Source organism: Heptranchias perlo, chromosome 1, assembly GCF_035084215.1.
Source record: "Heptranchias perlo isolate sHepPer1 chromosome 1, sHepPer1.hap1, whole genome shotgun sequence".
Lineage (NCBI taxonomy): Eukaryota > Metazoa > Chordata > Chondrichthyes > Hexanchiformes > Hexanchidae > Heptranchias > Heptranchias perlo.
The window spans coordinates 184456989-184472921 of record NC_090325.1 but is presented as its reverse complement, the minus strand read 5'-3'; the positions used below and the strand labels follow the sequence as shown (position 1 = coordinate 184472921).

Below are 15933 nucleotides of genomic sequence, written 5' to 3'. Positions count from 1 at the left end.
CGCTGATTTAAAGTGATAAGACACCATTTTGGGACTTAACGCTCAACTCAACGCACAGTCTTAACCCCGACCATCTGAACGTGTCTTAGAGTTCCTGGAGGACCCCCCCCACCGGCACTATTTAAAGGGACCACGCAGGATTTACAGGTTAGTGGCTGGATTATTGCCTCTGGCTGCCGCGACATTTGTAACTGTTTTTGGAGGTCTCCTACACTTGAATACTAGGACGCGGAGACATAGCCTGACATTTAGAGCCAGGACATGCAGGAGTGAAGTTAGGTAATGCTTCTACACGCAAAAGGTGGGAGACGTTTGGAATGCTCTTCTGCAGATGGCAGTTGATGCTAGCTCACTTGTGAATGTTAAATCTGAGATTGTTAGATTTCTGTGAACCAAGGGTATTAAGGGATATAGGGCTAAGACGGGTATATGGAGTTAGGTCACAGGCCCACCATGATCTCACTGAATGGTGGAACAGGCTCGAGGGGCTAAATGCCACGGCCACTTGCTGCCTCTTGATATACGCCACCTTCTCCTGCAAGAAAGTGTACCTGGGTGATGTGCCCGTCACAGTTGAATAGCTGCCAGCGTGTGAGGCCTGTGAGTTATGGGTGGGCGGCTTGTAACAGCGGTAACGTGTAAGGGTGAGAGGAAGCATCTGATTGGAAGAGTTGAGTCCTGATGGAAAGAGTTTATTGGTATGTGGGGGACGGAGGTGCAGTTGGTAGGAGTCGCCACTTGACAGTTGACCTCATTCACCTTGACCACTCATGTCAAAGCATTGAACTTTTTCCTGCACTGCATCCATGTTCATGATGCTGTGCGCCTGGCATTGACTTCGCCCCCCGCTGCCTCCCACTGTCTTTTGAGTATATGTCTGGAGGGCCTCTTGCCCCATCTCCCCCGCCCCTGCGGATATAGGATGTCCCTCCTTCTGTCCACCTCTTGCACCCAAGGCCTCTAGTGCATCAGCAGAGAACCTTGGTGCATGCACTCTCGCAGACCTGGTACCAACTCGGATCGGCAGATTGGTGAGGTCTGGTGTGCAGATTGGAGGATATGGGATTTAGTACTGCGCAACCTTTATTCAGTGTTTTAACATAACTCATCAGTGTGTAAACATAGGGATGGGATCTGCATCTGTGTTTTATGTGTGCGATGTCTGATCTCTGTTCAGACTCCATGCAGACTGTTATTTCAGCAAATAACAGGTACCAGCTACCTTTAAGAGATTTCTAAGAAACATCCTCCCTTTAAGAGATTGAGCTCTCTTTTGTGGTGGAAAGTGCGAATTGCATTGATTCCACGTGCAAGGCCTGGAAAGGAGCGCCGATTGCAGGTAAGTGCTCTCTTGGGTCCAAACTTGCATCTTGTCTGCCCAGGGTCCGTCGGGTGCGGGGTGTTAGCGCATCTGCCCAAAACGGACCCTTATCGAATTTTTCCCCCAAAGAACTCTGCGAAGGGATATGGACAGATTAAACGAGTGGGCAGAAGGTGGCAGATGGAATATAATGTGGGGAAGTATGAGGTTATTCATTTTGGTAGGAAGAATAGAAAAAAAGAATATTTTTTAAAATGGTGAGAAGCTATTAAATGTTGGTGTTCAGAGACTTCGGTGTCCTTGTACAAGAAACAGAAAAAGTTAGAATGCAGGTACAGGAGGCAATTAGGAAAGCAAATGGCGTATTTGCCTTTATTGCAATGGGGCTGAAGTACAAGAGTAAGGAAGTCTTATTACAGTTGTACAGGGCTTTAGTGAGACCTCACCTGGAGTACTGTGTACAGTTTTTGGTCTCCTTATCTAAGGAAGGATATACTTACCTTGGAGTCAGTGCAACAAAGGTTCACTAGATTAATTCCTGGGATGAAAGGGTTGTCCAATGAAGAGAGGTTGAGTAGAATGTGCCTATACTCTCTGGAGTTTAGAAGAATGAGAAGTGGTCTCATTGAAACATATAAGATTATGAGGGGGCTTGACGGGGTAGATGCTGAGAGATTGTTTTCCCTGGCTAGAGAGTCTAGAAGGGGGCATAGTCGCAGGATAAGGGGTCAGCCATTCAAGACTGAGATGAGGAGGAATTTCTTCACACAGATGGTTGTGAGCCTTTGGAATTCTCTACCCCAGAGGGCTGTGGTTGCTGAGTCATTAGATATATTCAAGGCCGAGATGGATAGATTTTTGGACTCTAGGGGAATCAAGGCATATGAGGATCGGGCAGGAAAGTGGAGTTGAGGTCGTAGATTAGCCATGATCTGATTGAATGGCAGAGCAGGCTCGAAGGGCTGTATGGCCTACTCCTGCTCCTATTTCTTATGTTCTTATGTTAATCCGGAGAGAAGTAGTACGAGACTCCCTGGAGGAAGTAACTTCACGTTTTTTCAGTTTAAATTGCATGCAGTGTAACTGCAGCATGATATCAAAGCAGGTGTAAAACATGCCCAAGGGATTCCTTGGAGCCCCTAGATGCTTTTTAGACCTACCTGCAATTAATTTAAATCTTTGAGCAATGTGGTCTATATTTTACATATTGTGCCTGTCTGTGCACAGCTCTTTTGTGGCTAACATAACTGAAATTTCAGCCAAGCTCTGTGAACAGGGGACTGTCTGGCTGGAAGTTGAACTGGAACTATGGGTCTCAGATTGTTAGCTGCAATATAAATGCTAATCTGCTTTTATCACCAACAGTAATTCTTGGGCTCGTGATGTAGCAAAGTTATCTTGTGTTGTACAAAATTAACTAGGGGCACCTGCTGCAGAAGTCAACAGGTAAAGATCAGAATCTGGCCCTAAAAACAGCATATCAAATATGGTTCAAAATATAGTAAAAGCCTTCTCATTTCTTCAAAAGGTGATGGTAGCATTTTGACTAATTTTGAAAACATAACAAGGTATTGTGCATTTACCTTCATTTCTGGATAATTTTTATAATACCTGAGCTTGTAATTGAAAGAGTAAAGTGCTAAAAGGAGCTGAATTAATACAATTAATACACAAAGATGCTGAAAAAAGTAGCATAGTTTAAGTTATTATACATTGACCAGAAACTGAACTGGACCAATCACATAAATGCTTTGGCTACTGCAGCAGGTCAGAAGCTGGGTATTCTGCAGCAATTGGCTCACCTTCTGACTCCTCAAAGCCTCTCCACCACCTTGTCAAGAGTGTGATGAAATAATTTCCACTTGCCTGGACTGGTACAGCCACAACAACACTCAAGAAGTTCAACACACGTAGGACAAAGCAATCCACTTGATTGGCAGCCCATCCACCAGCTTGAATATCCACTGCCTCCAGCACCGGTGCAACGTGGCTGCAGTGGTTACTATCTACAGGATGCACTACAGCAAGTCGCCAAGGCTTCTTTGACAGCACCTCTCAAACTTGTGACCTCCACCACTTAGAAGGAAAGGGGCAGCAGGATCATGGGAACACCATCACCTCCAAGTTCCCTTTCAATTCACACACCATCCTGACTTAGACATATATCACCGTTCCTTCATCGTCACTGGGTCAAAATCCTGGAACTTCCTACCTAACAGCTTTGTGGGACCACCTTCACCACTGCAGTGGTTCAAGAAAAAGGCTCACCACCACCTTCTCAAAGGCAACTAGGGATGGGCAATAAATGCCGGCCTTGCCCACGACGCCCATATCCCGAGAATGAATTTTAAAAAACCCACAAATACATCCCTTAATAACAGGCATGAACATGAACCTGGGTTAGGAAATCAAACTGAGTTGGTTCAATCAGACCAGAATGGAGCTTTTGATCCAAAAAAGGCACGACTGCTTTGTATTATTAATATTTTGGCCACATATATATCAGTTGTTAGAAAATGTAACAATTGAAATTCCACTATATGAAATGTATTTGCAGTAATTACGTACATACTTGTTTAAATACTTGCAGAGCATCTTGCTCACATTTTCACAGTTCTTTTTGGTGGGACAGAACACAAGACAGGAATGCTTTGGAATAACTTCAGCCACCAGCGCAATTAGGTGATCTGGATCAATCTTCTCCATATTATTTGAATACTATGAGAAAAACAAAACAAAAACATACATTCTTATAAATATTATAATTTCTCATTCTTATTTTTCCTATTTCCATTATTATATCAGTACCAAAGTTGATGGTCTGGACAGATGTATTTTGTATGTAACTTAATACCTTATATTCACAGATTTATTTGTTTATGTAACTGTGGAACATGAGAGGCACAAATTTATTTATTCACTTACTTATCTGCACTGGGTGAAGAGACCACTTAATTATAAGTATTCAATTCTTATTTATGAGCAATGCAATGAGAGATTAACTAGCAAATCTAAAGTATATACACATAAATATTACTTGGCTATACACAGACTACTCTTGCACCCCTCTTAACAGTTGGCTACACAGTGGCATTGGCAGATACCCAGGACGAATTCAAAATCTGTATCGTATGAATTATGTACATCTGAAAGTGGTTACCAGGCTGGGGATGGCATATGTGAAATTTAAAAGGAAGCAAGGAAGCAAAAATAAAATCAAAAAAGGAGGGGGGGAGGGCTTCTATTAGTTTAGCAGTATTGCATGTAACAGTACTTATTATAACTGTAACTACTGAAACAATATACAGAAGTATGTTGCCAGTTTGCTTTAGAACTGCAATTAAGTATGAGCCTGGACATCTTTCCTTTTGAAAAATGAATCATTTCACATTGTACTGTACCTTGTAATTTAATACACGAGAAAATGTAAAATAGTCTTCTGATTTGTTGTCCACCTCGTAAATACTGTCACGAATTTTAACATATTCTTTTAACTGGACCTAGAAAAATAATTTTAGTAAAGTTTAAAAAGCAAAAATAATTAAAAAGTAGTGTTATTTCCCAAAGGTACTTATATCACAAGTTTTTTTCTATAATATTTTTGTGCTCATCAAGAGATGGATATGAGTGCTGTAGAATGAAACTTTATTCCATTCCAGGCATCCAATGTCAGTATCAAGCGCTCCCAGGTCAGGTATAGTACAGTCGGATACAGAGTAAAGCTTCCTCTACTCTGCTCCAACAATGTACCTCGGCTTCAACTTCAGAAGAGTACCCGTGCTGCACCAGTAGAACAATTTTCCATTTCCCACTTCTCTCCAAGTGAGATTGCCAATTGCTGCTAAATGTGTGGCCCTGCCCACTAGGAGCTGGACTGACACTGCCAAAACTCATTTCACAAAGGGTCCTTACAGACACCAGACAGAGGAAACTTTCATCCTATCAGTCTGGGTTGGATTTGAACCCAGGAATCACAGGTGAGAGGCCACTGTGCACCCAGTTCCCCTGTGTCAGAAGTTTAATATTTTACTGATAACATTGTCACACATAAACTGAATAAAGCATCTCGGCAACTGATGTTGGCCAGGACACCACCTCCAAAAAAAGAATAAAATCTTCCATCTGAACCCCTTAGTGAGATCATTCTATTGTAATTGTTCCGTTACACCCTTCATTATTTTTGGTAAATGAAAATGTTACACTCTCCAGCACTAAAATTACTCACCTGAAAAAAAACAAGCTTCACAATGTGCTTTCATTCACTTTCGCATTTACAATCCAATTGCATATAAATAATTTGCTTACTTGCATTTCAGTCTGAGGTAAGGTTTTAGTCTTTAACATTCATTTTAATGGGCAGAAAATCGTGAGCAGCCCAGTTTTCTGATAGGTGCTCCCTACACACAAAGCTATAGCCAGGAGCATTACAGACAAACATTTACCCTATTTTTTTTTTTTAAGTTGCCTACTCATTAATAATCTTCATTTAAATTAGGAACCTGCATTGTCCTCCCACCTATTGGTGTGCATTATTGTCAGCAACAACACAGCATTTCTAGCAGGGGTGGGAGTGAGGATGGTAGGAGGGGATAATTAAGTTGTACAATAAGTGGTATGCATAGTGGAGCAAAGTGATGCTTTGAGGTGGCTCGAGGTGGCTGCTGCTGCCTGAGTTGGTAAACTTGTTGGTCTTCCGAAGCACTGAGTTGAAAAATAGGATGAGGGTTGCTACTCAATTCTCCAGATGGAAAGATTCTGATCTCAGCTGTGATGTTGGAAGGGGTATCAAGCATACACGAGGCATATCCCTATAAGGCAGGAGGGTAAAATGGAAGGGCAAGCTAATCAGAGCCATTCTCTAGTACCTCCTATAACGTGAATGCCATTCACAGACATCTGGGTACACTTCAAAGGTAATTCCACATTTGTCATGCACATCAAAGCGCGCATTTAATATTTCAGGCCAAAGTCTAGTTAAAGTCCTCCTTTAATGACTTTTATGAATGCTTTCTTCAGGGGTCCTGAAACTAGTTAAGTCTGGATACACCTGTCTCCTATTCAACTGCAAAACGTGCTTGGACTTTCATTACTACATCATAGATCTGCCTGTGTGATTCTTTAACTATTATTGGAATATGCAAAAAACACTCAGGTTGACTAGCTGAAGAAAGCAATAATCTGCATTGTTATAAATCAAGATCATTAAAGTCTGTTTTTGCCAATTACCACCTAATCTTCCTGATTTTTTTTTGGTTGGTGGATCAGTAAAAATTTATTTCCACCCAATCTTTCTTTTTAAAAAAAAAAGCCCTCAGTTCTGCTGTTCTTCTTACAGGAGATCAGGTCCCGAGATGCACGCACAATACATTCATGATGTCATCATGTACAATGCATGCTACATGTGCCATGAGTGATGCAATGTGCATGATGAGGTCACAAATGTGATGCGTGCACATCTTGGGGCACTTTTTTTGGCAGGAAAAGAAGTGGAGTAGCACTGATCTCCCCAGTTAGCAAATTTTAATTTCCAGATTAAATAACAAGTGAGAAAAAGCAGCATCAATGCTGATGGGTCTCCAGGTAGATGAAGTCGAAAGGCTCCAGGCAAGGAGGAAATAGAGGTCCTCCTATATAAGGTGGTAGAAGCCGATAAAGTACAAGCCTTCTGGATTCTACCAATATGAGGATATTACAGGCTCAATAGGTAACTCACTGCATTACCTGCACAAGAAAAATCCTCCCTAGCTTGTAATGATTACAGTAAGTCACTCACAGCAAACAGTGCAATTAATCACATTTGCTATTCATTTAACTAGATTACAGTGTCTTTTCATTTCTACTCACTACAACAGTGTATTTGTCCTTGGTTTGCTTTTGTGAGGTTTAGCGATGCTCCAAATAACTACTGATAGTTTCCAAAGTTACCTGGGTTTTTTGGGGTTCAATTTTCCCACTGATTTTCTCCTGCTTTTAATGTTAAAAATAGAACCTGAAAAAATGGGGTTTTAAATTGGTAAAAAAAAAACTGATTTTAATGATCCTTGATTATGCCTCATCTTCATCCTCACTGTAACCATATACTAATGTACGGAATCTTACAACACCAGGTTATAGTCCAACAGTTTTATTTGAAAATCACAAGCTTTCGGAGATTATCTCCTTCGTCAGGTGAGTGAGTGAATGAGAGGTTCTCAAATCGCATATCTTATATTAGGCTGGGACACCATCACACCAATCAAAGGTGTCGTTGGTGTTCAGACAGGTTAGCCACGGAAAACAGTAGGTCCCAGTATACTGAATACACAATGGGTCAAATTACACAGACAAAGAAAGAAAAAGACCCGAAAGGCAGAGAGAGAGAGAATGTCCAGTTGTATTAAAAACAGATAACTTTTTTTTCCTGCTGGTGGGGTTACGTGTAGCGTGACATGAACCCAAGATCCCGGTTGAGGCCGTCCTCATGGGTGCGGAACTTGGCTATCAATTTCTGCTCGACAATTTTGCGTTGTCGTGTGTCTCGAAGGCCGACAACGCAAAATTGTCGAGCAGAAATTGATAGCCAAGTTCCGCACCCATGAGGACGGCCTCAACCGGGATCTTGGGTTCATGTCACGCTACACGTAACCCCACCAGCAGGAAAAAAAAGTTATCTGTTTTTAATACAACTGGACATTCTCTCTCTCTCTCTGCCTTTCGGGTCTCTTTCTTTCTTTGTCTGTGTAATTTGACCCATTGTGTATTCAGTATACTGGGACCTACTGTTTTCCGTGGCTAACCTGTCTGAACACCAACGACACCTTTGATTGGTGTGATGGTGTCCCAGCCTAATATAAGATATGCGATTTGAGAACCTCTCATTCACTCATTCACCTGACGAAGGAGATAATCTCCAAAAGCTTGTGATTTTCAAATAAAACTGTTGGACTATAACCTGGTGTTGTAAGATTCCGTACATTTGTCCACCCCAGTCCATCACCGGCATCTCCACATCATAACCATATACTGACATTGTTTATCTTCCATTTTTCCTTTCTGTTTTGGCACTTGTGTATCACCTATGCAGATGTAAGTTTTAAAGCCAATTCTTTATTTCATGTGCAAAAACTATTACAGGCACCTGGTTACAAAGAAAGATAATTAGGGCAATTTTGAATGGAGTCCTTTTGGGACTTAATGAAAGCAAGTATCTGTAACAAAACATCCCACATAATATTTGTTATCTGTAAATGATCTCAACTAATTGTAGTAGTTAAATATTAACTGTTAACACTGATATAGAATGCAAAAGAGAAACAGAAATCCATAGTTTAAATCTGCAACAGATTGCGTCTCCAAAATGAAATTTAAATACAGAACATCAATGTGGTTTTATTACTTTTCACCTTACTTACAGGTCGAAAGTTACTGGTATAATGTTCTGCCTTCAGAAAGTGCTGCAAATCACTAACATTATTCAGGGTTGCGCTCATTCCGATGATTTGTGTGGTTTCTAGAAAGGGGGCAGAAAATATTGAACAGTGAAATATTGGAACTTGTCTTTGGAACTGGACCAGCTAGCTTCTTTAGTCCCATAGTCTCCGAGTACACTTTCAAGCTTTTCACATCATTCACCTGACGAAGGAGGAAGCCTCCGAAAGCTTGTGAATTTAAAATAAAATTGCTGGACTATAACTTGGTGTTGTAAAATTGTTTACAATTGTCAACCCCAGTCCATCACCGGCATCTCCACATCATGACTTTCAAGCTTGATCTGGTTACTAAAAGTTTAGGCTGATAATAGATAATCACTTTGGCCATGTAATCTCTCTCTGCAGACTGCTCTGCATTATACATTTATGAGATTATTGGCCTGGTTCAAAAATAAATATTGCAAGTTCTTTTTAATTTTGAGTAACCAAGTTTGCCCGTTTCATTATTTTTAAACATATTATTCAGAGGAAGGTAAATTCTTTTGCAATTAGCTATCCAAAATATCCTGGTGCAATCCTATGTGAACCTACACAACAGATTGATATCTAATAAGGATCTGTTCCTGAGCACCAACCCATAATTAGAGTGGCTGGTGTAATTTTTTAAAAATTCCAATTTAACATAAAAGTACTAGATATATGCCAGGAGATAAGTGCCTCTCATCAACCCTAGGGCTCAAATGCCAATTAAACCATTTCAGATTCACTCTTGCAGTTTACGACAAGAGGGACTCAACCCAACAGAATCATTTATGACACTTGTGTGTTAAATTGTTGGGTTCACATTTAAATAGAGAATCACACTTGGACTCAGGTGGTAGCTTCTATTTAGTACCTTGTCAGTCATCCAGTGTCCTCTAACATGTAGAGCATGAGAAAGAAAATCAACTGCTGTATTTACGGGCTCTTTTAGGACTGTTTTACCTACGTTTTTTTTGCTCACTTAAAACGACAATGGTATAATTAATCTGTGACACCAATACAATAACTTAAGTTTAAGGATTCTTAGCGGTCTAAGCACAATTCAAAACATACTATGAGCTATTTTGAAAATTCTCAATTACTTGAGCTTGGGACCAACTTTTTAATTTGTTAGCAGTACTGCGTCATTCAGAATACTTAAACTTGGATTCTGGGCGTAAGCACCATTCATGCATCAGTCTTTTTAATGGATGCCTCGTTGTAATGTCAGTAGGTCACAAAGTGCAGTGAAGCATAACAATGGAATCAGCCATCAGTAGTCGTGGGAGGGCAGTTGGCCAATGTTGGCTATTAGCAGTGTGGTTGTAAGTGGGGAAAAGATTTATTAAAAGTTTAAAATGACAGAAGAATTTTATAGTTGGTGCCTGGGTGTGTTGTAAAGTAGCAGGATGGGGCTCTCCCCCGCAGCATAAGTTCCCAATCTATTCCAGGCCATCTGGAGAGGGGAAATTAGAGGCCTTATTCTTGTATACCTGCTTTGACAAATCTTGGTCAGGTCATCTGTTCAAAGGTCTTCTTATCACACTCTGCAAATATAGCTTTTGCCAAATTAAGAAATGGTGCTGTATGTATTGTCTGCCACAGCAAGTTGGACTGTCTTCTATACCAGGAGATGAATTAGCATTGAAGAGGCTAACTGGAGGGAGGGGACATGCACTCAGAAAAAGATATGAACAATAACAAAATATAAAAATGTTGCTAACTGCAAATAATATTGGTATTACTTACTGCTTGTGTAGAGGATTTTAGACAAAGTCATCTCTAGTATAGCTCCACGGCTTCCTTCACCAAGCATGTGCAGCTACATTAGAAAAGAAAAAGCATAATAATAACAACAATGTGTGCATTTAAATATTACCTTTAACACAGCAAAATGTCCCAAGGCATTTCACAAAGGAGAAAAAATGGACTTCATGCATAAGTGGGGAGTTGGGTGAGGTGACAAAAGCATGGGTTAATGGGTTGGTTTTGAGAAGGCCTTTAAAAGGCAGGGGGAAAGGGAGCAAGTTAGAGAGTTTAGGAAGGATAGTCCAGGAAGTACAGCCTCTCCCAGGAGATTACATGGCTGCTAGTGGATGGGGAGCATTGAGGGTCATGATGCTTTGTTGCAACATGACTGAATGGGACAGAATAAGGTTCCCTTCAAGTATTTATCCAATTCCCTTTTGAAAGTTACTACTGAATCTGCTTCCACCAACCTTTCAGGCTGTGCATTCCAGATCATTACAACTCACTGTGTAAAAAATGTTTCCTCATGTTGCCTCTGGCTCTTTTGCCAATCACCTTAAATCTGTGTCCTCTGGCTACTGACCCTTCTGCCATTGGAAGCAGTTTCTCCTTATTTACTCTGTCAAAACCATTCATGATTTTGAACCCCTCTATCAAATCTTCCCGTAATCTTCTCTGTTCTAAGCAGAACAACCTCAGCTTCTCCAGTCTCTCCACGTAACTGAAGTCCCTCATCCCTGGCACCATTCTAGTAAATCTCTTCTGCAATCTCTCCAAGGCCTTGACATCCTTTCTGAAGTGTGGTGCCCAGAATTGAATGCAATACTCCAGCTGAGGCCTAACAAGTGTTTTATAAAGGTTTAGCCTAAATTCCTTGCTTTTGTACTCTATGCCTATAATGAAGCCCAGAATCCCATATGTTTTTTTGTTAACAGCCTTCTCAACTTGTCCTGCCACCTTCAAAGATTTGTGTATATGCATCCCCAGGTCTCCCTGTTCCTGCACCCCCTTTAAAATTGTACCATTTAGTTTATATTGCCTCTCCTCATTCTTCCTACCAAAATGCATCACCTCACACTTCTCTGCGTTAAATTTCATCTGCCATGTGTCCGCCCATTTTACCATTCTGTCTATGTCCTCCTGAAGTCTGTTACTATCCTCCACATTGGATACTACATTTCCAAGTTTTGGTTATCTGCAAACTTTGAAATTTTACCTTCTATACCCAAGTCCAGGTCATTAATATGTATCAAAAAGAGCAGTGGTCCTAATACTGACTGGGCAAGTGGGCACAGTACAAGTCAGGATGCAGGTCATTGGAATTGGCAAGATTAAATATAAGAGATTTAAAACAGAGAGCAAGAGAAACTTCACACAGAGAGTGAGAGACTGTGGAATTCACTACCAGGATTAGTGGTTGACATAGACACTACGTCAACATTCAAGATTAGATTGGATAGGTGGATGAAGAAAAAAGGGAATTAAGGAATATGGTAACAAGGTGGGTAGTTGTGATTAGGACTGCTTGCTTGTGTGGAGAGTAAACAGCGACATGGACTGGTTCAGCTGAATGACCTGGTTCCGCGTTGTAACTGCTATGGGGTGAATTTTCTCAGGGCTTCTCCCACTCCACCACCATTACTTCAGCAGAAACTCTAAGTGCGTAAACAGGGTTTCCACCAAAATTCTGAAGTTACTGCAGTTCAACAAAAGAAGTCCCGAGTAAATTTGTTCATGTTTTTCCTATCAGTGAATATGCTGCAGCACCACCACTGGCAAGAGGGTGAAATCACAGTGTGACAAGTTAACATAGGCAGTTTCCATTATAAATGTGGAAATAGGAATTTATAATGAAAACAGTTAACAGGAAGTGCACACAGATGAGTATTTTTAATATATGATATCTAGATATTATAACTACAACCTTTAGAGGTAGAAATAATTAAATAATTGCAATTTGTCCCTTTCTTCCCCATCACGGATTATAGTTTTTTGAACTCAGGTAATGGGAAAAATTTATGGTTGCCATTCTGTCCCTGATGAGAGCATAATTTTATACTTTTAAGTTTTCTCTTTGTTCCACCTCACCTTCAAAGGTCTCTCACCTTCCATATCTATCCCAGATGGGGAAAGAATAAGCAGACTGCAATGGATGCAAGGCCCTGTCCTGTTATATCTTGCTCATATGAAATTGAAGCTAGGCTGAAGTATTGTGACTTTTAAATGGAGCTCTGGTAACCTACTCTGAAAGGATTTCTTTTGTCTCTACTTTGGGGCCTGGATTTAAGTGAATACAAGAACATTCATGTTTCTGCATGAGCCCCTGGAGAGGAGTCACCACATATTAATTGCTCAGGCCCAGAATAAAATTATGTTCACATCAGGGACAGAATGGCAACCATGAATTTTTCCTTTTACCTGAGTTCAAAAAAACTGTATAATCCATGATGGGAAAAAAAGAGACACAAATTGCAATTATTTAATTATTTCTAGCTTTAAAGATTTGGCCACATATAGGAGGCTTTTAAATACGGTGCTTGTGCAATTGTGCAGTTTGAGGAAGCAGGTATTATTTTGTTATTATAACAAAATCTGTTATCTTTAATGGTGTATTTATCAAGGGGAAGACAATTTTGAGACAAAAACTATTACTGCTGACATGAAAAGCTTATTATTTTTGCAATAGCTGTTCATCCTTACTTCACTCAGTTTAACCATTTATTTTCCACATCACAGCAGTGAGAGAAAACTCTGAAGGCCGGCCTGCTGCGTATAATAGGCCATAAAAGAACTCAGTTTGAAGAGTCTGAAAAAGTACTCATAAGACTCCAAAATACTTTGTTATTTTCAGGTTAAGAAATATTAGTGTGTAAGTTAAACACTGTTCTGTAGTATTCATTTTACTTCCACGTGAGTTGCTCTCTTGCAATAATTTTGACTGGTGTTACACCCTGAACTTTAAGGTTTTTCTGTCTAACAAAGAGAGCAAGTGCATAAGCTGTTAAACCCATATGTAAATGTGGTGCAAAGTAACTCAGTAAAAGTGTCATTATTAATCTTGTGGCATGCTAACCCATTAACTGCACGAATAAGGTTAGAAGATCTGGATCACTTGAGGCTCAAGTCAGCCTAAGGAAGCTGCTTTCATCCATGACCACAAATTTTAAAAAAGTCTGGGAGGAAGCCTGAATTGTAACACAACTCTACTTTGTAATAGTGAAGTACGATGAGCTAAATTTTCACTAGAACGTGTAAGTTAGAACTGGGAATTTAAAATTGTATACTGTATATCTTTGGAACTCAGCCTAGGACAAGGCGTTATGCTTCAGAAAGAGCATACCTCTTTCCCTCAAGATTACTTAATCATCTGTTTCTCCCCTTCCCCTGCGAAACCATGCTGCTCCAGCTGCTAAGACGCCTGCTTGCAGGAGCTTTGTATGAGTGACTAGTAAAGACACCCCTCCAATTGTCCCTCTTCCTTGAGAGGGGGCAGCTTGTCTCTGCTGCTTCCTATGGACTGCAGATGAAATTGGGAATCAGTGAATGAGGCATTGAATCTGCAACCTTCCACTCTATAATGCTGCACATTGCTGTTTCAACCTGCTGCACCTCTACACCGCCATTTCAACTTCTTTTTAATCCTACAGACAAAATCAGTTAATTGGATAATCAATATGGCAACAATCAGTAAGCTTACCTCATCTCCTACAACAAGTCCCAAACTATTAATTCTTTCTGTTTCTATTAGAGAATTCACCAAACTATGGGCCTTTTCAATGGTGGCAATATACAGGGAATTCTTCTGTCTACGCTTGATTGGAGGGAACCTGCCTTTGCTTCCAGCATATTCTTCCACCAAGAAATTAAATTCTATTCCAAAAGCCGAGAGTCCTCGCACCTAAAGGAATCAAAGAAATGAACAATTCCCTAATAATTCATCTGTGTTATTTCAGAGTGCAGGACTAACTAAAAACATTGCATCGTAAGTTAGTTAACAGTTTTTCTCACCTTTTCCTGGACAATAGCCACATATGGCAGAACAAACAGTACATCTCTCTTCCTACATAGTAGTTCTTGCATGATCAAAATCTCAGCAACCAGTGTCTTCCCTCCACTTGTTGGCAGTGAATAAATTAGATTTTTTCTTTCCTGCACAGATTCTAATGTCAAGCAAATATGTTGCCACTCTGTAAAGTTTAATAAAAGATCACCAGATGTTTCACTATAAATCATTTTAGTATTTCAGGAATAAAATATACTTAAATGTAGTGTTAAGATCAAGTTAGCATTAAGGCTAATTAGCAGTCTTCTTTTCACCAAGAGGTCTTGCCGCTGCACAAATTTGTCACTATAAACGTCTACTCTCGTTGCATATTCTGTAATTATAAAAATTAACCAGCAAGTGTAATAGAATTTGTGAAAACGTTCTGTTGTACTGTTGTTACCGAATGCAAGATGTAGAGAAAGTAAATCATGAAATAACCTAAGACAGATTTTGGATATCATGTCCCATCACGGCATAAATACTGGTCAACTTAATCGGCTCTTTTATCCATATACCTAGTACATGGCTATGACAGTTAAATGCCTGATTAAAGTTTGTATCATATTTACCATAAAGTTCTTTGATGCCTTTGAACTGGAAAATCAGGTCCTTAACTTTGCTTGGAAGTCCATAAAAAGGCCCCATATCAATGCCTGAAGTAGCTTCAATCGTTTTCATAGCAACATTTATTTCCTCAGAAAGAACAATCTCCTTCAGTTGTTTACATCTTGATGTCTGTGGAGCTGGTGCCTTAGCATTTCCAGCCATTGTATTTTTCATCTGATCTTTCAGACTCAACCGCTTACTTGTTCCAGAATTTGTAGTCCTTGATTGGTTTTGTATTTTATCAGGAATTAGCGCTTTTTTATCCAAAATTGAAGGAACAGCAGGGTTGTCATCGACACAGCAGTTCAACAACCAACTATTTTCTGATTCTAATTCTTTGTTTTCTTGTTTTATTGGTGGCGAGTTAAGTTCTTCCAATAGTGCAAGTTGTGAGCTTGGTAACTCATCTAGTTCATCTGTGCTTTCATCATGCAACACAGACAAAGTTTTAGTACAAATCTGTTCAGTTGCAGCAGCATTACTCTTATTCCTACTAGAGTCTGTAACTGCGTCGACAGCAGCAAAGATCGCATCTTCTGTAGGATGCTTGTGCGTTTTGTTCTCATCATTTTGCAAACAATTAAGCAACTCAGGATTCTGAAATTTTGTCAGACATTCCACAGCGCATGTCCAGTCTTCCTTTTCATTTTCCACTGGGCTTGAAGTACAAACAGGATGTCGTCTTTCTGTATCTTCAAGCTTTGCCAAAAAGCAGCTGTCATCTGCAAAGCTATCATAGTCCCCAAAGAGGTCTTCTTGACTGTCACAGTCAACCTGAAAAA

General features: G+C 40.1%; 1 protein-coding gene across 2 annotated transcripts in view; it reads right to left on the bottom strand.

Annotated features, from left to right (window-relative positions):
• helq (helicase, POLQ like) overlaps positions 1-15933 on the bottom strand; it is a 40672-nt gene that overhangs the window by 21529 nt on the left and 3210 nt on the right. For both annotated transcript variants that reach the window (XM_067994377.1, XM_067994378.1), the window contains exons 2-8: positions 15115-15925; positions 14509-14687; positions 14198-14398; positions 10501-10573; positions 8713-8810; positions 4723-4821; positions 3894-4039 (exon numbers count right to left, since the gene is read on the bottom strand). In XM_067994377.1, coding sequence (XP_067850478.1) covers positions 3894-4039; positions 4723-4821; positions 8713-8810; positions 10501-10573; positions 14198-14398; positions 14509-14687; positions 15115-15925 — 1607 coding nt within the window. The remainder of the gene's footprint in view (positions 1-3893; positions 4040-4722; positions 4822-8712; positions 8811-10500; positions 10574-14197; positions 14399-14508; positions 14688-15114; positions 15926-15933) is intronic.